The sequence below is a fragment of the Myotis brandtii genome, unplaced genomic scaffold (genome assembly GCF_000412655.1).
Source record: "Myotis brandtii unplaced genomic scaffold, ASM41265v1 scaffold304, whole genome shotgun sequence".
In the NCBI taxonomy this organism is placed as follows: domain Eukaryota; kingdom Metazoa; phylum Chordata; class Mammalia; order Chiroptera; family Vespertilionidae; genus Myotis; species Myotis brandtii.
The window spans coordinates 571,756-595,705 of NW_005361607.1; the positions used below are offsets into that span (position 1 = coordinate 571,756).

The 23,950-nt window shown below is 45.0% G+C and overlaps 1 protein-coding gene across 7 annotated transcripts in view; it reads right to left on the reverse strand.

Moving 5' to 3' along the window:
* FGGY (FGGY carbohydrate kinase domain containing) overlaps positions 1-23,950 on the reverse strand; it is a 412,417-nt gene that overhangs the window by 2,901 nt on the left and 385,566 nt on the right. For all 7 annotated transcript variants that reach the window (XM_014542556.1, XM_014542559.1, XM_005869840.2 and 4 more), the window contains one exon: positions 5,927-5,988. In XM_014542556.1, the coding sequence (XP_014398042.1) occupies positions 5,927-5,988 (62 nt within the window). The remainder of the gene's footprint in view (positions 1-5,926; positions 5,989-23,950) is intronic.

A 23,950-nucleotide genomic window follows, 5' to 3' on the forward strand; every position in this document is an offset into this window, starting at 1 on the left:
ACACACACACACACACACACACACACACACACACACACACACAAAACCCAGGGACTTCTTTAAAAAAATAACAAAACACAAAAAATAAAGTAGTATAAATAAAAATCAGCAGGGCTGGGATTCACACTCAGGTCTGTCCGACTGAAAGCCTCCTCTGTGATGTACAGGCTGAACACAGCTCCATTCACATTCCCAGCTTCAATACATACTTCGTACATGACTAGTCCCAGGTTGGATGACTGGGTTAAAACCACAGCCTCACCTGGGACAAGAGGAAACGTTTTAATCACTCTTTGCGGATTCCATGCCTACATTTCCTCTGCAGACTGCTCTATCTGGGAGTGGAGCCCTAGAATCACGAGACTCACGCCTTTCCTGCAGGCGTCCCACAGAGGACCTTGCCCTCCAGTACTCTCCAGCTGACTCTTCAGGGAGACCTGTCAGAACTTGGGGTTGGCCATGAGTCAGATGGCAGGGCAGCCCAGTCCTGAGAGAGACAAGGCAGCTTGAAGACTTGCACTCTGTCCTTACTCCTCCCTCCTGGGAGGAGCTGATCGGGGGCAAAGGGTTGATGAAGCCAGGTTAGTGTGTCTTGGAGTGCTCTGAAAGGAAGTCTTCATGAGGGAACATTGGTGCAAGCTCGTGAATTGGGGGGAAGAGATTGTAAGAATAGCCCTGGAACTTCTACTTGTCAACATGCTGATGAGACTAACAGGAGTCCCCTCCCCACAGGCATTTCTACCTTAAACTTTAGGGTCACTCAGGAGCTGTGCCGGGACCAAACACAGCTTTAGGAGCTGGGCTCAAAAGCCTCGGTTTGAATCACAGCTTGGACTTTACTCGCTGTGTGACCTTGGATATGGTACTTAATCCTTTTGTGCCTAAATTTCCCTATTTGGAAATGAGAGTAATTATAGGGCCTACCTGAAGAGCTGCAGTGTGAATTAAATGAGGTAACCAATGAAAAGCACTTAGCCTACTGCCTGGCTCACAGGAAGTGGTACCAGTGATAGTTATAGTGACTACTTAAAAAAAAAATTAACATTCTAGCCTGGCCGGTGTGGCTGTTCAGTGTTTGAGTGTCAACCTATGACCTAGGAGGTCAAGGCTCGATTCCCAGTCAGGGCACATGCCCGGGCGAAATGAGAGTAATTATAGGGCCTACCTGAAGAGCAGCAGTGTGAATTAAATGAGGTAACCTATGAAAAGCACTTAGACTACTGCCTGGCTCACAGGAAGTGGTACCAGTGATAGTTATAGTGACTACTTAAAAAAAAAATTAACATTCTAGCCTGGCCGGTGTGGCTGTTCAGTGATAGTTTGCCCACGGCTGACCTAGGAGGTCAAGGCTCAATTCCCAGTCAGGGCACATGCCTGGGTTGTGGGCTTGATCCCCAGTGTGGGGCGTGCAGGAGGCAGCCAATCAATGATTCTCTCTCATCATTGATTTTTCTATCTCTCTCTCCCTCTCCCTTTCTCTCTGAAATCAATAAAAATGTATTTGAAAATTAAAAAATTAACTTTCCAATATTATCACTAATCTAGTTGTATGTAGGTTCTACTAAAACCCACTCTGAGGGTTTCCAAATCATTAATTACATAATGATGTTGGGGATGGCAATTTTATCCTTTTAATGATATTCAATATTTTAATGCTAAGCAATTCTTTCACTCTCTGAGATGAACTTCCTAACTTGGGGATCTCAAAATTGCTAGAAGAGAGGTTGGCCCAGTAACCCATCTCATGTATAATTCTAATGCTGATAACTCTGCAGCAACTTTATTGGCCTCATTTTGTACAGTGGGGAAGACACCAGCTTTGCAGGCAGAGGAACTGGGGTGACTTTGGGCAACTTTTTATAATTGTCTGAGTCTCAATTTCCCTGCTTTAAAAAGAGGGTGATAACAGTTTGAAACAAGAAAATATGAAATACTCCATGAGCTATCAAGTACTAAGAAATGTGAATGAATGTTCTGAAATACTTTTATTATCTTAGAACACCAAGAGATGGATGTTTTTCCTTTTCTTTTTTTTTTTACAATGGGAAGCTGAGGTCCAAACCATTGTTTTCCCACCTGTGCTTTTTCTTCTTTATTTTGTGTGTGAAATCCACATAACATGAAATTTGCCCATTTTAACCATTTTTAAGTGTACAGTTTAGTGGCATTAAGAACATTCCCATTATTGTACAACCATAACCACCACCCATCCACTGAACTCTTTTCATCTTCAAAACTGAAACTCTATACCTATTAAACAATAACTCCCCATTTCCTGCTCTCCCCAACCCCTGGCAATCACATTCTACTTCCTCTCTCTATAATTTTGACTGTTCTAATTATTTCATATAAGTGGAATCATATAATATCTGTCTTTTTGTGACCGGTTTATTTCATCTAAAATAATATACTCAAGGTTCATCCATATTGTGGCATATGTCAGACTATCCTTCCTTTTTAAAAATGAGTGATATTACATTGTATGTATATACCATATTTTGTATACCCATTCATCCATTGATGGACACTTGGGTTGCTTCTCTATTTTAGCTACTGTGAATTATGCTGCTATGAATATGGGTGTACAAATATCTCATTGAGCCCCTGCTTTCAGTTCTTTGGGGTATAAACCCAGAACTGGAATTTCTGAACAATATGGTAATTCTATTTTTAATTCTTGAGGAACCACCACACTATTTTCTACAGTGGCGGAACCATTTTCATTTCTACCAAAAAGGTTCCAATTGCCCCAAATCCTCGTCAACAGTTGGCATATATACATATATTTTGATAGTTCCTATCATAATGGGTATGAGATGATATCTCATTATATTTCTGATTTGCATTTTCCCAATAATTGGAGGTACCGAACATCTTTTCATGTCTTCATAGGCCATTTACATATCTTCTTTGGAAAAACGTCTATTCAAGTCCTTTGCCTATTTTTTAAATATGTTTTTATTGATTTCAGAGAGAGGAAGGAAGAAGGAGGAGAGAGATAGAAACATTAATGATGAGAGAGAATCATTGATCGGCTGCCTCCTGCACACCCCCTACTGGGAATCGAGCCTGCTATCAGGGCATGTGCCCTGACTGGGAATTGAACCAGCGTGATCTCTTGGTGCATGGGTCAATGCTCAATCCACTGAGCCACACTGGCTGAGCCGTTTGCCTATGAGTTGTTTGTTTTGTTGTTGAGTTTTAGGAGTTCTCTAGATATTCTGGATATTAATCCCTTATCAGATATATGATAGGCAAATATTTTCTCTAATTCTGTGGGATGCTTTTTTATTCTGTTCATGATGCCTTTTGAGGAACAAAATATTCTCAGGCACTTGTAAGGGACTGCTCTAAGACCACAGGTAAATATGGACAAGATCTGGGATCCTCTTAAACGATATATTGAACCATAGTCACTAAATAATACTTTTTGTGATGCTGACTTTTAAAATGAAGCGAATCCCATCTCTTCCAAATTCTCTACACTCATTCAGCTGCTCCTGTGTGGTACAGACCTTAAGTACATGTTCCCTATATAAAAGAATGTGATTTTAGTCAAGGAGGAGGGAGATGTCTGAAGTTGCTCAAGGGAAACTGGCTCGCTTTCTACTTGCAAATCTTCAGACAGCCTGCAGATGGTGCCAGAGCACTGTGTCATAGGCAGTTTCCCAGCTGACAGCCAGAAGCTAAAGATTCTTTGCAAAAGGAGCACATGGATTTACTGCGAGAATTTAAAGACAGACTTCTTGTCCTAGCTGGTTTGGTTCAGTGGGTAAAGCATAGGCCTGTGAATTGAAGGGTCCTGGGTTTGATTCTGGTCAAGGGCACATGCCTGGGTTGCAGGCTCAATCCCCAGTTGCGGGTGTGTAGGAGGCAGTTGATCATCAGTGATTCTCTCTCATCATTGATGTTTCTATATCTCTCTCCCTGTCCCCTCCTCTTTGAAATCAATAAATACATATTAAAGCAAAAACAAAAACAAAAAACAGACTTCCCTCTAAAGTTGTGGGAGGGTCAGTGAAGAGACGGGAAAGATTAATGTTTCTAATTTCAACAAAAGGATGCTGCTAGCCCATGGTTCTCCTATATTGGAAACTCTGATCTCTCATTGTTCCTGAGTTGAGCTCCCCAACGTTAGGTTCTCTCAGGCCTGTATTTAGAGAGGGGTTTATATTTGGAGTGTTAACAGCACAACTCCATTTGGAGACCTTTAAGAAAATAAAAATACTCTCTCACATCCATGTTTCTCTCTCTGTCTCTTCCCTTCCCTCCTTCCACTCTCTCTAAAAGTCAATGGAGAAATATTCTTGGGTAAAAATTAAAAAGAAAGAAAGAAAAATAAAATGGATTACTTTGTAAATACTGACCGTGCTTTGGTGGGATCAGCACCTTTGCCTGTCCATTACACAAGGTGAAATTTGCTTTTATGTCTCAATCTCAAATACTTCCCCCAAATTATAAAAGGTCTCTGCACAACTGTCCATTAGTTTTCTTTTTCCTCTTGTTAATCCTCACCTGAGCAGGACATGCTCATGATGAGAAAGAGAGAGAGAGAGAGAGAGAGAGAGAGAGAGAGAGAGAGAGTTGGTTGCTTCCTGTAAGCACCCCAATGATTGGGGATTGAACCCACAACCTAGGTATGGGCCCTGACCTGGAATCGAACTCACAACCTTTTTGTGTATGGGGCGATGCTCCAACCAACTGAGGCACCCAGCCAGGGCTATTTATCTTTAAACTCACTACCAGTGACTAAGGTCTTTTTATCTCTCACCTGGATTACTGATGAAGCCTTCCACCTGATCTCTGCTTCTACCCTTAGGGCCTCCAATTCATCCTCTAAGGGGGATCTTTCTAAACTCTGCATCTGACCAGGTCCATTCAGCATCTCAATTCTGCCTGCAGGAGAAGCCTGAGGTCTTTAGCAGGGCCTCAGACTCCCCAGGGCATGAGCCTGCCTACTCCCTGACGCCCAGGTTCACAGCCTGACATTCCCCATCTCATACAGTGCATTTCAGAATTATGTGTTTATAGGAGTTAGCTGACATACCATGCTGCTCTCACCTTTATTACTTTGCATGTTATTCCCTCTACCAAGAATGTCCTTCCCTGTCTTGTTCATCTAACGATTTCTTTCAAGCATTTAAAGTCAGCTAAGACCTAACCTCCTCTCACCCCCAGGGTCCCATTCCTTAATTCCTTGGACAACTGTGTAGAACTTACCCTTTGTTCTGAAATGATCTTTGTGCATAAATAAGATTGTGTCTTATTCCCCTCTAAAGCTATGGCTAATGAGCATAATGCCTTAAAGTAGAAGCTCAATAAATTAGTGGTTTGCGACTGGGGTTAAAGTACTGATCAAGGTCATGATGTAGCCTTCAATGCCAAGTGATGCAAAGGATAAAAGAATGGACAGATGCTACTGTGTCTTTTGACAGAGATATAAGAGATCCATGTTTTAGAACCGAGAAGGGCAGATTTGCTGCTAATGACCTAGACCCGTGGTTGGCAAACTGCGGCTCGCGAGCCACATGCGGCTCTTTGGCCCCTTGAGTGTGGCTCTTCCTAAGCCTTAGGAGTACCCTAATTAAGTTAATAACAATGTACCTACCTATATAGTTTAAGTTTAAAAAATTTGGCTCTCAAAAGAAATTTCAATCGTTGTACTGTTGACTAATGAGTTTGCCGACCACTGACCTAGACAAAAGAGCATTGGCCTGACGTTCAGAAGTTTGTATCTGACCCCCAGGTCTGGCCCTACCTCGTGACTGGAGGTAACTGAAAGTGACTCTAGCTCTCTGGGACTTAGTTTTACCAACTATTGGAGGAAAGGACTGGGTTACCTGACTGCCAAGGCTTGTTCCAGCCCTAGAGCTGCGTGTTTACATGCTCTCGTTCCTGAGCATTGTGCATATAAAACATAACTTACCTTTTATCCTCGAGTCTGGGAAACACAACTCTCCCAACTTTGCTCATTCTTGCCATTGCCTCCTGCAAAAGAGAACATGGAGTTGGAAAGCTGAACCCAAAGTGAGGCTTGTCCCAGGCAAGGGATTCTAACTAGAATTCATTTCTCCTTAAGATATTCAGTTAGTCCTTCCCACCCACCCCCCACCTTATTTTCTCTGGTAATGGGAATAAAACCCCAGTAAACACTAAAAGTTACACCTATGAGCACACAGCCTGGGCTTAATAAAGGGCTGAATATTGAGGCCTTCAGGGCATAAACAGCCCAGAAGGTGAAGCTGTTGTGACGCTCGCAGGGAAGGGTGGGAGACAATGACTTCTCCTTCCCAGTGCCTGGACACCTGGGCTTAAGATGCAACATAATAAGCCACTGAGCACATTGTCCCCTTAACTCAGGACGACAATAACTGACTAGAACCCACCTGGCCCCTGTACAGGGGGATAAACTATTTAAGGCCTCTTCAGTTCACCTTGGGCTTTCCCCCCAGCAGTCTTTGAAGTCAGAGTACAGACATGGGCCTCTGGGCTGAGGCCACTCAACTTGAGTTCTGGACTCTGACTTTAGGACACTCTTGTATTTACAAGGGAACAATCAACAGGCAGCCAGGGACAGCGTCTGGGTGGACCTGTCTGGTGTGTACAGCATCAACGTCAACCATAGATGGTGTTGGCTCCATGGTAGGACTGAAATGGTTCCGTTTCTTCGGGCAGTCTTCCAATGCCATGAAAGCTATGGCAAAGTCAGGGGGATGGTGTGAACCCACACTTTGGAGTCCAGCAGACTTGACTAGGGAGATTGCGAGCAATAGCACGACACAGATCCTCAGAAGAGGCCCTGTCTTAGAAGCAGCTGCTGAGGCCTTATTGTTAAGGATGTGGTCACTCGGGGTCACATATGTACAGCTTATTATTCCGTATGTTTATTAATTACTCACTATGTAGCTGTCACTGTGCTAGGGACACAGATTTGCATAAGACATTCTCTTTGTCCTGGAGAAACTCACATGCTACCAGGGGAGGAAAAAACGTAAAAAGCTGACTACCACACAGAATGTCAGGGACCCTGTGTATCTTCAGAACATATCCAAGTGGCCCCTGCCCATCCTTGCCACCTCCCTGTGAATTTTACACACACACTCGCTCACACACTTATTATTTACCATTACTGCCCTTCTCACGTGCCATGGATGCACTGGTTCATGGGTTCCTTACCTGCCTTCTCCACTCCCTGCCCTAACCAGAGTGTAACTACAGGAGGCCAGGGGCTTTTCTGTTTGCTTCTTAATCTCAGCACCTAGAATATTCATAAAAGGTATCGAGCCCCTTCCATGTGCCAAGCACAGCACTCAGTGTGTGTACATGGAATACAGAGAGAAAGAACGCACGGGTCCCATCAAGCAGCTCCCACAGAATGGAAAAGACGTTTACCATGATCACAATAGTGTGGTAAACATGAGGTTGGAAGCAGACAAACTTCCTTTTAATGGTTATTCAGGGTTAGGAAACGTGAAGGCTTCTTCCTCTGCTCATCACTTACACACATTTCCACTCCGGCAAGGATGCTCTACCAACTCTTCCCCAAGAACGGCAAGAACGTTCTGAACTAGTTACCTGCCCTCAACGGATTAAAAAGTACACAGTGGGGGAGATCAGGGATGCTCAGAGCAGCAAGCACATGGACAGCAGAAAAGAAATGGCAGCCTTCAGTAAGGAGGAGATTTTAAAAGTTATAAAAAATTATTGAAAACGAAATCATGGCGAAAGGATAAAAACTAAAAAAGGGCAGTCCGGGGCCTTTTTGTGAAGGGGCAAACATCAAACACATCGTAGTGAGGTCGCTGGCATTCCACTCCAGGAGGATGTTTGAAGAGCTCTGCCCACCCAGCGTGTGTCAGGACGTTTTCCTTCCCAGGCGTAGTTCTGACTCCCTGACAGAATCCCTGTGTCTTGCTAAGACGGCCTGGGCCACCCCATGGCCAGCTTCCCCAGGCTGGGCTCAGCTGCAGACCACACTCCAGGACTGCCTTCCTGGGCGGGATCAGGAAACCTGCACCATAGTAGGTGCCCCATAAATGTCACTTCCCTTCCTGTGGACAAAAGGCAGGCCTGGAACTCTCTCTTCCTCTCTTCATATCACCTCTGCTTATTTTTAAAATAAATTACTAAGAAACAAACACCAGCAATAGAGACTTCAAAAGTTTAAAAAGAGGTAACTTTTTTTCAAAAAAGTACAGACTTAAGCACTGAACTCAGCTCAGGTATCTACTCCACAGAGAAGAATTTTTCTAACTCATCCTGCTGCCTGCCTGCCTCCCTCCTAGATGGTGTTTTTTGCTCCCACAGCGGCTTGTGCTGCCAGCCATCAGAGCGTGTATGACACGGCACCGCAATTTCTTCTTAGCACATCCATCTCCCCAGCTAGACAGTGAGCTCCTTAAGACACGAGCTGCTATAATTATTTCTGCTGCCAAACTCAGCATCTGGGACAGTGCACACATTCGGCGAACGTATGAGATGAATGAACTCAAGGATCAGACATGTGAGAGAACACTTAAAATGGAAGATTTGGCTGAGATCTAAGGATGCCAGATATAAGATACCAGCGTGAGCTGCAAACAGACCACCCTGAAGGATTTGCAAAAGGGGTGGTTGAGGACCCATGAATCAACTCTTAAATCTTTCATCCACATGGAGGGTCAGGAGAAGAGCTGGATTTTTAGGAGACAACTGTGGGTTTATTGTGCATCAGGCCTCATTCTAGGGGAGGGGTAAGAGGAGTGTCCCCCTCACAAGTCAGGAGAGCAGGCTTCACCGAGACCAACAGGGACGTGGTCTGCCCCCGAGGTGGTGGAACCCTGGAATGAGTGTGGCTCCTGTTGGAAGGCAGCGCTGGCAGGCACGTCAGCGCAGAAGTGGAGGGCAGGTTGCACCCGGTCAGCCAGCACAGTCACTATTTGTCAGACTCCAAAAGGCTGACTGTGCACAGACCCCGTAGCTCGCTGTGAGAGGCTGCCATGGGCTGTCTTAGGTCCCATCCAACATAAATACCTAATGGGGCAGAGTCAGCTTGAGAGATCTACTGGATTTCTAAGGAATTAGGAGAAGAGAAGCAAATACTAGAACAGAGTGGCATTAACCAAGACAAGATAATGTAAGTGAGAGGTTTCCGGAAGCGGAGGTCCTCCAACAAAATCTATGACAGAGCCTATAAACACCCATTAGGCTAAGAGAGCATGCAGACCATTCAGGACAATGCTGATTAGATAAGAACTTTCCTACATGCCCAACCTCTCTTCCCGGACCCCTCCAAGCACCTCCGAGGAATCAGAAAAAAAGCGAATGTGCTGGGAACAAAGTGAATGAGGAAGGAAGGCTGACCGCAGCCCCCTTCTCTCCCGCAGCAGATCAGCTGAAGGAGTGCAGACAGGTCATATCTCCAGATGAAAATGGAAATGATGATGACAATATATTTCTTTATATTCTCATTTCTGAATTTTGGCTACGTCTTACAACTTAAGAGACCATCAAACTTGTATTATCCAAGTGACTTTGTACGTATCTAAGAAACTAGTGCAACTATCAGAATTTCTAACCGGGGCAGAGAAAACATAGCTGCAAAAACATAAAGGAGCCGTGGGAGTAAAAAATACTTGTCCCTCAATTCTATCTCAAGAAGTTTGTTTGTTCTAAGTGCAAGTTACATATGTAGGCACAATAAACACTGGGTCAACGTGTATTAAAATGTGAACAGGTTCAAGAGCACGTGACATTTCTTTTTCTTGTTCTTTTTTTGTGTGTTTTTGAAATTTTCTACCATGGCATATACTGATTTGATAATTGTAAGGAAAAAAAAATACTGCATTCTAAAAAATGGAAAGTTATGCTTATGGGCAGTCAAAGTGACTGGTGCTCAGCCTCCTCTCTCCTGGGAGGCAGGGCTCACTGTGGGTCTTTGACACAGAAAGGAGAACGCCCAGAGAATCAGCGCTGTCATCAGAAATAGCACTGCTGAGTTTTCTAATTTCTCCAAATAATTAACATAAAACTGAAACCTCACGAACCCACTGGCTGCAATAAATCTGGAAATTACCACAGCATAACAATACGGAGTTATTATGGAAATGCTGACACGCGCTAAATATAGCCACCCCCCACAATATATTTCTGTTCAAAGGGGTCTATTTGAAGTTGGCCTCAAAATTCATACTTTTTGTCAGCAGGCAGGAGCCGGACAATCTTAATGTGCAGCACGCTACCCTCTTTGTTTGAGAGTCTAGACAGCACAATGAATGCAGTGACTTTTCTCTTTCCTTTCTGCCCACACAATGGGAGCTTTTTAAAAACAAAATATTTGGTAAAATCGCATTTTAATCACTTCTTTTCTTTCTCTCTCTAAGGCAGAGCTATAAATAAACCATGAAAGTTCACATTTGATCGTTACTTCTGAAAGCGAGTGGAGGGTCTCTGTGGGGAAAATAGGGGCCCTGTCCCGCGGCCATGAAAGGAGGCATTCATGGGGTTTGACCCTTCCCCGCCTGGTCAGGGCCCAGCTACCAGTTTGCACACAGGGCTCACCACTTCTGGGAGCAGCGTTGGCGATCACCAGGCCTGTGTGGGTGCGGGAAACACCCAGTTCTCATGCACTGTGGCCTGGTTTGGGAGCTACCGAAGGGCTTTAGGCTACCCTGGGGTGAGTTACCCAGGGAAATGAAGTTAAGGAAAGGAAGGGGCTCTCAGCACCCATGGAGAAGGTGGGGATTCCCAAGTGGCAGGCACATTAACTTGGGGAGGGGAGGATCCGGGATCTTCTAGCCCTCCCCCGGGGAAGGGGAACAGCAGCCTTAAGACTTGGGGAGACTATGGGGGAGTCTAGACCTAGGCACCAAAGGGCACCACAGCTTGGCAGTGTCCAGAGACATGATCTACAGGGAACAACCAGGACCTGGGACCGTGGGAGCTAGACTGTGAGCTCCCATAGGGAGGAGTGAGGTCATCGTAGGTCTCATGCCCAGGTGACCCTCACTTACAGGCACTTGGTTCCTGATAGCTCAGTAGCTAAAGGAAAAGGAAAAGGCTTTCATAACAGGGACAATGAAGATCTCCTAAGTGGTGTTCCTAAAATGGCCCGCAGGCACTCCAGGGAGAGCTCAAGGTGTTGCATTAGGATTCCGGAAGAAAGGGTTGGAAGTGCCATTTATATGATTTTCAGTCTAAGGAAGTTAGTTAAGCCTGGCCAGCCCTTAATATGCAGGTTGTCAGCAGATCCATTAGTTGGTCCAAACATCACACAGTCATGGGCCAGGTAAGATGTGAGTTTCTGAAGAGGGGCGTGGGAGCTCTCACCTCTATGTCCACAGCTCCCAGGGTTTGCTATGTGCTGCTCTTTACATGGCCTAGGGAGTCATAGGGAATATCTAGTTTATTTAAAGTAACCCTCACAAAATGGGCAACCGGCTGAAAAAGATTCAGTCTAAGGATTAAAGGTAATGTTGATAATTCAGATTCAACTAAATAAGAAAATGGTGCCCTGGCCAGGTGGCTCAGTTGGTTGGAGCATCATCCCATATACCAAAAGGTGGCAGATTTGATTCCTGGTCAGGGTGTGTACGGGAGGAAACCAATCAATGTTGATGTTTCTCTCACATTGATGCCTCTCTCTCTTTCTTTCTTTCTCTCCCTTCTTCTCTCTCTAAAATCAATAAACGTATCCTTGGGTGAGGATTAAAAAAAACGAAGAAGAAAATGGAGATACTTTTATATTTGGTACTAGCTCTTTATACTATAAGGTAAAAACAATGAAGACCTAGTCAGATAAGAGCTGGGGAAAAAAAAATCAAAATTATCAAGAATACTGTCTGAGATATAGATACACAGGCACAAACAAAAGCACTTAGCAATCATCAAAAACATACCTGGCCTTCGATGTACAGTGCACTTTAAAATCCTGCATAATGTTAGCATGAAGACAGCTGTGTTTCACCTGTTTTAATAGTGTATTGAATCCATAAGCACAGAACACGTCTACGCCCATTCTTAAGTAAGTTTCCATGTATTGAGGACGCAAGCTCAACATGTTTTTAACTGATAGGGTGTATGACCAAAGAAACATCTACTGGCATCTACTGACTTAGCAGACAACTTCCACGGCCACTGCTGTGTTACCAGTTTAACCAGCACTCCCCAGTCCTAACTCTGTGCCACGCAGTGTGCTAATTGCTTTATGTACGTGACCTTTTTAATCCTCAAAATGACTTTATGACACAGATGTTATCATTTATCTTCACTTTATGAATCAAGGAAGTAAACAGTATAAAATTGACCCAAGGTCATAAAGGCAATATGTAGTACAGGCAGAATTCAAGCCCATTTCTGACTCCAGGCCTTTGCTTAGCCCTCCATACAGGCCCCATGGTCCTTCCTGTACCTTGTTGTGATTCGGAAGCCTCATGCTTGAGTCCCCTAGGCTTGAGTTCAAATCCCACTTCTGCTGCTTGTTAGCTGTGGGATCTCTTGTGTGAGAACGAGTGTGTGTGTGTGTGTGTGTGTGTGTGTGTGTGTGTGTGACACGCCAATACAATACATTGTACCTTTTTCAGAGATGCTGACACACAGCTCTGAGATACACGAACCTGCCTTCTTGAGGAACTCTGACTCATTTTACTGGAACAACAGGCTCACATGCTAATGTGTGGGCTGAGGCACATGACCCCTCCACAGAAAAACAGAGAGGATAGCAGTGTGATTTTCCTCCAACAAGCACTAAAAAATGGCTAGTTGTTCTTTTAGTTAATTTTGTTTTTATTTTTGACACAGTCATCTTTTGACCCACATCTGGTATTCTGTGCAACCTCCGTGCACTGGAAACAATAATGTCAATTTAGAAGCAGGAAGGGATGAGAGAAAGGAAAGAGTGGGAGAAGTCTTCATCATTAATCATGATATGAAGACTCAACACCTCCGTTATAATTTTAAATCCCATCTATCTACCCACCTACCTACCTACGTACACACGCATATATTTTGTTTAGGGTGTTGATTACATGGGGGTACACATTTCAAATTTCATCAAACTGTACATTTAAGATCTATATATTTCACTTTATGCATAATATATTTCAATTTAAAAATGATAAAAGAAAAAAACATCCTATATGTGTCTAAGTATATATGTTGTTGTATCCACATTTTATTTATTTTTTACTTATATGCCTACCAAATGGGAATAGAAATTTAAATGCCCAGTTTTCTAATCTTGATGCTAAAATATACTTCAAATTAGTCTCTTGATCATAAAGGAGTGGAAGCTCTCGAATTCTGCAGGAAATGGAAATGCTAGTGGAAAGATATTGAGTTTCAGAAATAAAAGGATTAGGGTAGTATCTGGGCTCTGCTACTTACTGGATGTGTGAACTAAGCCTCAGTTTTCCCATTTATAAAGTGGGAGTAATAGTATCTACTCATAGCATTGTTGAAAATCCCAGTATCCGACTCTCTGACTACCACTTCCCACTGGTCCCCTAACTGGCATTCTCATAGTAGTCAGGGCCCCTCAGGGTGGCTTTCAGGGAGAGACAAAATGATAGGCTCTGACTGAATCAGACAGACTGCCAGGGGGTAAAGTTGGGCTGTATCAGTCACTAGCTGTATTATCACGGACAAACTATTTAACTTCTTTATGCCTGTTTCCTTTCCTAAAGATGGAGATAATAATAGTATGCCTCTTGTAGGACTACTGGTAGGATCAAGTGAGTTACTTCAGGTAAAGGCACTCAGAACAGAGCCAGCAGGAAGTAAATACTCCATAAATTTTGCATATTTATTAGCATGCAAGCTCCATGTGGCCAGGGGTTCTTATTTGATTCATTCACTGCACTAAGAACTGAGCCTGGCCAGAATGGGCCATCCATAAATATTGGTTGAATCAATCAGTAAATGAGGTGAGTTAAAGTTGATCCTTTTGGGATGTTTTTACCCACAATACTTCTGACTCCAATGTATGGGGGTTTTTCCTCAGACCAATCAATTCTCTAAATCTCCAGACAACTGGCTGTCCTACAATCAATTTAATTTGGAAACTAACTACCTGGAGTAGCATCAGACTCCACAGGTTTAAGAACTCAGTCCCACAAGACTGCAGATGTCAGTAGCAAGCCCAGGCCTCCCATACTTCTGCCGGACCAGCTGTACTAATAAATAGGAGGTTCCCATGACCAGCTCTCCCATCTTAGATTTGATGACTAGAACGGCTCACAGAACTCAGGGAAGCAGTTTGCTCACTATTACCAGTTTACTTTAAAGGACACAACTCTGGAACAGTCAAATAAAAGAGACACATAGGACAAGCTATGGGGTGTGGAGTGTCCATGCCCTCTCTGGGGTGCACCACCCTAGGCTCTCCAAATCCTGTGGCTCAGCGGTTTTTATGGAGGTTTCATGACAAAGCAGGACTGATTAAATTATCGGCTTTGGTGATTCACTCGCTCTCCAGCCCCTCTACCTCCCTGGTGGTCAGGGGGTGACGCTGAAAGTTCCAACCTCTCTTTAATCAGGCCTTGGCCTTTCTGGCAACCAACCTCCATGATGAAGCTACTACCTAAGGTCCCCGGCCACCATTCTTCTCATCAGTATATAAAATACACTCTTTTCCCTTCAGAGATTCCACGGGTTTCAGGAATCAGGGACAGAGATCAAACATTTGAACTTGGTTCTGTAAGAGTCTCTCATCTCTAAAAGCTACAATGGACTTCCACTGGTTCTTGAATGAAATTCAAATTTTGCAGGATAGCCTCGAACTTCAAGATGGAGCTTGTGACAATGTTTCCAACCTCATATCATGTCCTGTTCACTGTGATCAACATGCTAGAGATACACTGGCCACCTTGCTGTTGGTTGCATGCACATGTCAAGCTTGCTCCTGCCCAGGGACTTCCTGCTTCTCTCAGGAACCCTCCTGTCCTGGACCTCTGACTGTCTAGCTTTTTTATATGATTTAGGTCCTTTTCAAATATAATTGCTATGAGGCCACCATTGGCCACTCCTAGCTGAAATGGTCCACTTCTCCCAAACACTCTTTTTCCCATCATTTCACTTTCTTGTCTTTATTACCCTTCATAGTACATAGCATGACCTGAGCATCTATCCTTAGTTCACTTGTATCCTTGTTGATTGTCTCCTTCCTCACCTCTACTCATCCTTCCATGGAGGCAGGGTCCTTGGCTTTCTTATTTTTTGATGTAGCCCAAGCTTTTAGCACGGTGTTAGTTAAACATCAGCTGGAAGTACAAACTTATTGAAGGCCCACTGGAGATGCACTATGTATCTGCATCTTGCCTCATCTGATGCTCACAAGCATTTGGCGACAGAGGCCTTGTTACCTAATTTGGACTAAGGAAACAGAGGCTCAAAGAGGTTAAGTGACTTGCCTAAACCAGTAAATGGCTGAGGTAGGATTTGAAATGTGCTTTAACGCACGAATAAGAGCAGGCCCATTCCTTGAGGAGTGCACAACCAACAGGAAGATCTCTAGTGCGTGACTAGAGATCTGATGACTTCAGAGCCCTGCAAGACCCTTAAAGCTAGCTTTTTCCGCTGTTAGACAAAGTCAATCATAGTCATGATATTGTGCTTACAGGGGTAGGAAGGTGCATTCATTGACATATGGAAAGACTGTTCACATTAATTTTAGAAAGATAATTACTGCCAGCTGTATGACCCTGAGTGAGACCCTTCCCCTCCCTGGGACTCACTTTCCTTATCAGTAAAACAAAGGGGTTGGATTAAATTATTTCTAAAGGCTTTGCCAACTCTACAACCTGTGGGTTTCATGCACACGTCTTTTTTTAAATTAACTCTCAGTTAACAAGGGAACCAGTGACTCCCAATGGCACACTGCATTAGGGTTTTATTAGGCCCACTCTGCGAGGGAATATACCCCACTGTGTTTCTGCAGCAAAGTACAGTTTCATTGCAATCCAGTCACAGAGAACATGGCACTGGGGGCAGCAAAAATAAGGATTCTTGCTAAAAGCATCAGACAGATTACAGACTCCCAAACTGCAAGCTATCACCCATCTAATAATCTACTGTTGCTTGAAAATAAATGGTCCTACCCACTTGTCTGTCTGAAAAGGCATAAAGTACTGCAGTAAGCTGGAACAGAAATAATAACAGCAATCGCTCAACAACAATAATCATGGTAGCTAACATTTACTGAGTACTTACTATGGCCCAGCACTGTATTAAATACTTTATCTACTTTATGTCCCTGATGAAAGATGAGGAAATCACACGTATTTGGAACCTGTACGTTTAACCACACACTATGGAACAAAGGCTTTTGTGATATTCATGCCATGATTCAAATCCTAGCTCTGCCACTTAATACTCTGTCCCTCAATTTATTCATTTTGAAAAGGGGGACTTAAATACCTATTTCATAGGCCTGCTGTGTGGACTAATGCTTAGAAGGATAGCTATTATTATTATTACTATTACTAATTACCTACCAACTGAAACAAACCTTATTTTCCCAGAAAGTTTATCAAAAGCTATACGTGCCCTGGCTGGTGTGGCTCACTTGGTTCGTGTCGTCCCATGCACTGAAAGGCTGCAAGGATTCCCCGGCCAGGGCACATATCCGGGTTTGCAGGTTCAATCCCAGGCCGGAGCTTGTTTGGGAGGCAACTGATCGATGTTTCTTTCTCACATCTCTCTCTCTCTCTCTGTCTGTCTCTCTCTTTCTCTCTCTCTCTCTTCCTCTCCCTTCTTCTCACTCTACAATGAATAAAAACATATTAAGGAAAAAAACAAACAAACTAAGACTTCCTATGCATATGCTTGAGTGTCAATATTCCCAGGGCTCTCATGATCATTTCCAGGCTATTGTTCTTCCATCTGCAAGCAAACACCCTGCTCCTCTGACGTTGACACCACCCAATGATGGAGATACAATCATACCTACCTCCCCTGCTGTCATCGTCAGCCTCTTGCTCGCATCCCTATGTTAAATGAGACCAAGGCCTAGGTTGAAGTCTCCCTATCCACCTGGAGGTTTGTCATTATCATGGAAGATCTCAGCATCTCTTTACAAGGCCCATCCAATGCTGAGTCTCATTGGTTTCAAAATATTTCCCACTCCAGGAACTCTAGTCTCCACTTTACTTCAGCAATCACTCTCAAGCTACACCCTGAAACTGGTCATCACTGAGAGGGCTACACTTATGTCTATTCCAATATTCTAATAACCACTTTCTGACTTAGCCCAATTTTCACATTTGCCCCAGCATTCTTACCCAATGCCTTCCCCCACCTCATGGTGATCTCCAGAACCTCAATTAACCCTTTTCTTTCAATCCCTATACTCCTTCCTGCTCAAACTTCTTCCATAGCTGGAATAGAGTGTACTACCTATTTCATCAAACACACCGACCAACAAGAATCACCACTAATGCCCTCTTAGTTGCCAAATTCAATTGGTATCTCTAATTCACAAAAAAATCATTTAACCAAGATATGCTTCATTTATGGATGTATGGGAGACACTTTGTTTAAGATGAAGCAGGCCATTGGGAGACTGCAACTAGAGAATGCGCAACATCCTAGAAGCTCTCAGAGGCTGAACACCTTGGACATTTACACAGCCTGCTTCAAAGTTAATTCCAAACTCGCAAGATTCTTTGGCCAGCAGATGTGGAGCTATAACTGGCAGCAAAGAATCAAAATGTAATGGTATTAAAACAGTGCATAATGATTGAGCTGCAAGGGATGTTGGCTAATCACTAGGGTCAGTTTCTTGGGTGTGCTAGGTTGGTGAATAAGCAAATTATCTAAGACACAGGCCATCCATCCATCCATCCATCCCTCCATCCATCCATCCATCCATCCCTCTGCACTCCTTAAAGCTCCCTGCTTTGGGTTTCCAACTCTCCTAGGCCAGAGCCACATGAGAGGTAGGGCTTGGACACCCTGATCTTACATTTAGGGCTGACCTTAGATTTGCTTACAGAACAGAAGTCCCTCTGGCTAAGCCAGAATTTATTTTAAACCTACTTCAGGAGGGAAAAGACAAACAGAGAGGTTGAATCTGAATCCAAGAGTTGGGGAGGCCAAGGAAAATACCAAAACACCAAAACAAGAGAAGGGCTGGAAGGCAACTGTGAAGCCACCAGGGTAGGGAGGAAGCAGAGGTCAGACAGAGAGAGGGAAAGGCATGGAATGCAAGTCCAGGATAGACCATTGTGGCTCCTTTTAAATTGATTTATAGTCTTTTCTGTACTCCCAAAGCCCCTTGATTTCCCTCTACCTTAGCACTTAGCGCACAGTAGGATAAATGTCTGTTTACTGATATGTCTCCCCAACTAGACTGTGAGATATAATGGCCTCTATATTCTCAGAAACTGATATAATGTGACCCTTCTAAACACGCTGAGAAATGAAAGAATGCATGAGTAGATGGATGGATGAATGAATCAGGGTGTGATATCTATAGAAAGCAATGTTGGGATCTCCCTCATTTGCTCTTTTTGATATTTCCTAACTGTTAGGTCAACAAATTCATTGTCAGGTGTCAGGCAGTCAAGATCATGGACTCTAGATTTCCTAGACTGAAACTCTGGCTCTTCTACCTGAATGGCTTGGGCTATTTGTACCTTTTGGGCTAATCTCTTTGTGTTTTAGTTTACTCATCTGGACAATAGAAGTAAGAGAAAGAATTATTCATAGTGATTGAGAAAATGCATGCAAACCGTCAAATTAGTGCTGATAGCTTTAAAATTTGCGTTACTTTTATTGTTATAATTATTATATCCAACTCCTTGCCTCCCTGCCCCTCCCCCACATGGCCCAGCACTACCCAGGATCTTGTAATGTTTTCTTGAGTGCTGCTATTTAAAGACAGCACTTCCTAATCTTGTGCTACACATGACATGCTGCCTGGGCAGGGGAGTGATAAGGAGCATGGAATGAAGGCACCATTCAACACTGAACACCAGCTGATGCCTCTGTTTAATGAGGGGAAGGAAGATGAACAATGGACAGAATGGGGGCTGCAGGGAATGAAAGTGGTAGGAGCTTCTAGTTTTAGAAACACGGAGTTTATTTCTGAGTTGGACTTCCAGGCCTTTTACCTAAAACAAACACAGAAAACAACAACTCTGTCAGCTGTGTTTATGAATACAAGCTTGCTCTGGATTTCACAAGACACAGGGAATTCGGTCTACTTCCCTCTGGTTACTAAATTATAGACAAGCACATGATGTCCTGGAAAGGGAACTGATCTGGGAATCAGGAGGCACCGGTCTTGGATTAGTCTTAGTCTGGGCTCTGTGATTTTGAATAAGTTGCTTCCTTTCTTTGGCTCCCAATTTCCTCTTCTCCAAAATGGGAAGTTTGAGCCAGATTATGCAAGTTTTATTGTTAAAACCGTTAGTTATTGAGTACCTATGGCATGCCAGGCACACATCAGTGAACCTGACCACATCGGGGAACCTGACAGCTCTGACCCCTGACCTCCTGGAACTTCGAGGCCACTGAGGAAATACAGGTGTGATTGGAGAGTCTCAGAGGGAGACCAGACTAGACTGGGGGTTTAGGTAATGGGAGATGGAGGAACCTCTGCAAATAGGTGGAGCATTTCTTCCATTTTAACAAACGTGAGGGTCATTTGCTTTATGCAAAACACCATGCTAGGAACTAATGATACAGGGCAGGTATTACGCCCGTTTTACAGAGAAGGAAGACAAGGCTCAGGAAAAGTAAGAAAGCTGCTCAGGGCCACAAGCTGCTAAGAGGACGGGCAGGTTCCAAGCCCTGGTCCTTCGGTCTCAGGAAGCTCACGAGCCTTCACACTAAACTGAGCCCCAAGTCCACTCCAGGAAAAGAAATCAAGATGACTGCTTACAAAACAAGAACTAGGTCTCATCCTCTTTCATTCATGCAGCATGCAGAAGGGGGCTGCCTCTCTTGGGTTCCCCCCCATAGGCACCTCCGCTCAGGAGCTGAGAGGAGGGAAGACATGCGCTGGGGCCTTGCGGACTAATCTGTAAGACTGGAAACCCAGCGCCAGAAGCAGAGAAGGAAACGGAACGAGGGAAAGCGGGTGTGGTGGGGTGTCAGAGCCAACCCACCCCCAGCCTCTGGGTTTGCGATGAGCACACTGAGGACCGGAGCGGATATCGAACTTGTCTGAATTCACACCATCTACCAATGGAGAGAAAGCCCCCAGACCCAGGCCTCATCCCTGGGACCACCCAAATCAAGTGAGCCTCCTCCGTTCAAAAAGAAGAACCGTCGAGAACCGTAATTCTGTGCCCATCTCAGAGCCACCCCGGGCTATGCTAAAGGAATGGGCACTGCAGAAACGTTCTCACGAAAACTCCCAGCTGAACACACAAAGCAGCGGGCCTCCAGGGAACAGTGTGAGGATTGTCTGCAGGGATCTATGCTGCTGAGGTTACAAAAATCACAATATATGAATAGAAGAACATATGGAAGACATCAGCAAAGCCCTCGCCTTCTTCCCATATGTAAACTCGGCCTTCGCTTAAAGTCATTAAGCAAACACAGATGCAGCCAAGCCAGGCACCAGATGGCAAACGAGAGTTGGAATAAAAGGTAAAAAAAAAAAGCTTTTGGTGTTTATTCAAAACTGGGAAGAAAGCCACGATCTAAAATGTCGCGGTTTCCGCAGAATGGTCACCTAGGGTCACCAGGACCCCAAAGTGACCAAAACATAACAACCAAGAAACCCAAGGACAATCATGGCTGGGAAACTGGAGGGAACCCTCTTCTGTGATTGGAAGACAGTGTCGGGAGAAAAGATAATTTGGGGAATGGAAGCAGTGGTTCAGTCCTGGAAGGCCCGGAGAGGGACGGGAACGTGGGGGGATCCGCTTCTGCTGAGCATGTACACGTGCCAGGAGCTTTGCATCCTCGGCTCCTCTCATCCTCACAACTGCCCAGTAGGCACTGGCCCATTTTACAAACGAGGAGATGCCATCGGTAGCCTAAGAGAGAGCTTAGACTCCAAGATCCCACCACAGGAATCCCAACCTAGCTGTTTCCAATGCTCCCTGTGCACTGTCCCCAGCTCTGCAACTCCGATTTCTAATCTTTGACCATCTTGTCAACCATAGAATATCTGACCCAGAAAATAGTCCTTAAAAGATTCCTTTCAGCCCATAATCACTGAGCATTTGCCGTGTACCATGCCCCTGGGAATACCCAGGGATCATATCTATGTACCAGACACCCAGGAAGCCACATGGCACTCTCTCCCGCTTCTGCTCACACCACTGGGGATCAAACCCGCAACCGAGGCATGTGCTCTGACCAGGAATTGAATCGGCAACCTTTTGGTGCATAGAATGATGTTCAACCGAGTCACTCAGGCTGAGCAAAGCAAGTGCTCTTATATTTGGTTACCTCTGTGTCCAGTGGATTCAGGGGTGGCCTGTGACAGCGCTGAGAGTGCCTCAGAGGAGGAAAGTGACAATACTCAGAGAAGACCACAAAATCAACTGATGTCAAAGCTAGGACTATACTCGTGACTCAGGACTCCCAGGCTGCACGTCTTTCCCATGAGCTGAAGAAGGGTAGGGAGAAAATGGAGGGCTGGTAAGTAGAAGGGGCCAGGAATGTGTGTGGGGTGAGGGAGAGTGAGTGGAGCTCTTTTAGTGAATGTCCTCAAATCACTCTCAAATTCCTAAGGGGTTCTCCCCCCCGCCACCTTGCATCATCTGTTCCTGGGAGAATGAGACCCAAAAGAACAAAAATTATTTGAAAGAATGTTTTTGGATATGGCCAGACAGAAAGGTGAGGCTGTGTTTGGTAGCTTGGGCAGAAAATTGTTGCTAATATATTTGCATAAATCAAATGAATCTCTGCCAGACAATCAAAAATAATGTGTCACGTTAGAAAAAAGAACAGAATAAAAAATTATCTTGTCCACAGCCTCCCCCTGGGCCCTCTCTGCTTGCAAGGTTGAGAAGAGCAGCATGGCTCGGACAGCTGTCTCGTTAGACCCTCCCTATGTTGGACCCTCCGAATGTGGGAGATGAGGGTTCTCTCCTCCCCCAGGCTGTTCCAGGGCACGAAGGCCAGGGAGGGTCTCGGCATTCCTGAGCTGCACTGCCTCACAGTATTTATGGTACATGTGCATGTATAGTATGGTATGCATGATATGCATGCGTGATATGTATATGTGTATGCGTGCATGTAAGTAAGCAGCCTGTACGTTATGGCTTAGCTGGCATTCAGAGGGTGTGCAGACGTTCACTAGGTGGAGGATGGGAAGATGCATCCAGCAGAGGCAAGAACCACGTGGAGGAAGGGAAAATGACACATCGAGGAATGAGGCCAGTGTGGTTGGAGCAGATAGAGTGAGGGCAGATGTGGATAAGACAGCTGAGAGGCAGGGAGGGGCCACGGCACTGGGACCTTGCAGCCTCCTTTCCTGGAGCTCTGGGAAACCAGAGGTGCCACCCCCGGCTGCTCTGCCACATCCAGCCTGCGGGGCCAGGAGCAGAGGTCCAGGGGAAGGTGAGGACGCACTGGCGGACGAGGCAGGTGCACACAGATGTGGCAGGTGCTCAGGAGGCTTTGGTGATGATCGATGGGGATGCTAGGGAGAAGGCTGCCAGAAATACTAAAGAAATTTTAGATTTTGTGGCTTAGGCATCTGGCTCACTTAGGTAGAGGGACAGTGAGGATTGGTGCTTAGAGCTGTTTGCATAGAGCCAGCTTATCCAGGGTCCGTGGGTAACAGGAGAGAGAGAGACAGAGCCTCAGCCTGGGCCCCTCCTGCTCAGAGGACAGTAGCTACCAGAAAAGAACATCAAGGGAAACAATGTTGCAAAGGTTCCTCACAGACCTGGCCAAAGCTTACATCAGCCAGTCATGTGGGTTGTAAGCTCCATTATTCAGTAAGAAATGGATTTGTCCCTGTAAGTGCTGCAAGATCTGACACTTACACCTGAGATGTGAAGGCACTTTCCCCCACCTCTTTTTAAAGCAGCAGAAGCTCTGACAACCTGGGGTATAAGTGCGGCCGCTGGGCACCCACCACAGTGTGTGTGGCTCACAGCTTTCCACAGGGGCACCTCCGTTTTCTCAAGGTGGTGAGGAGGGGATGGAAGGAAATGGGTGTGAAAACGGGTGTCAAGAAAGAGGCCCTGAGGCCATGGAAAAATACCAGGACCCCTGTGCACAGACATCTTGGAGCAAGAAACTGGTGCGGGGAACCACAGCAGCCTTGATGTGGGGGTGCATGGGGTGGGGGGCTCCATGGGAAACATGTGCAGGATGCGGATGGGGAACTCAAGGGGCACTTAGCAGCTTTTCAAGTCTGGAATGGAGATGGGAGGCCCATTTAAATAAGAAACTAGATGGGAATTTCCTCCACTTCCCACTCTCACTCATCCCCACCAGATTCCTCCTCGGGGAACAGGTCTCACGCCTGCCCTTGTGGAGGAGACGAAAATGGAAGAGAACCCCACCACTCATGAAGCGCACACCAGTGGCAATGGCTGGCATTTGCAGCGCCCTGTGTGTTTGGCACCATAGTCAGAGTACACGCCTTATCTCAGCAATATTCGCAGCAACCTCAAAAGATGGATATTATCATTATTATCCCTATTTTCCAGGGGGGGGGGTGGTGAACAGAAGTTGAGGAACTTGCCCAAGATCACCCAAGATTCAAGGTGGTAGAACCAGGATTCAAAGCCAGGTAGTAGAATCCATTTGCTTAACTGAGTGGTGTACCAAAGGCAGGATGGTGACAGCTGTTCACACAAGGTGTGGGCATTGGGGATGACAAATGTTTACACATTTATTATGTTTAACAAGAAGGGATTAGGGGATAGTCACCATTCGAGAGGGAATCTTCATCATATCAACTATCTACATGATGGGGAAGTCTAGGGAGGGGCCCCAAAGAGGAGGGTCGGGTGTGGGAGAGATAAGTGTTCACAGAGGGAGCGAGAAGCAAAAA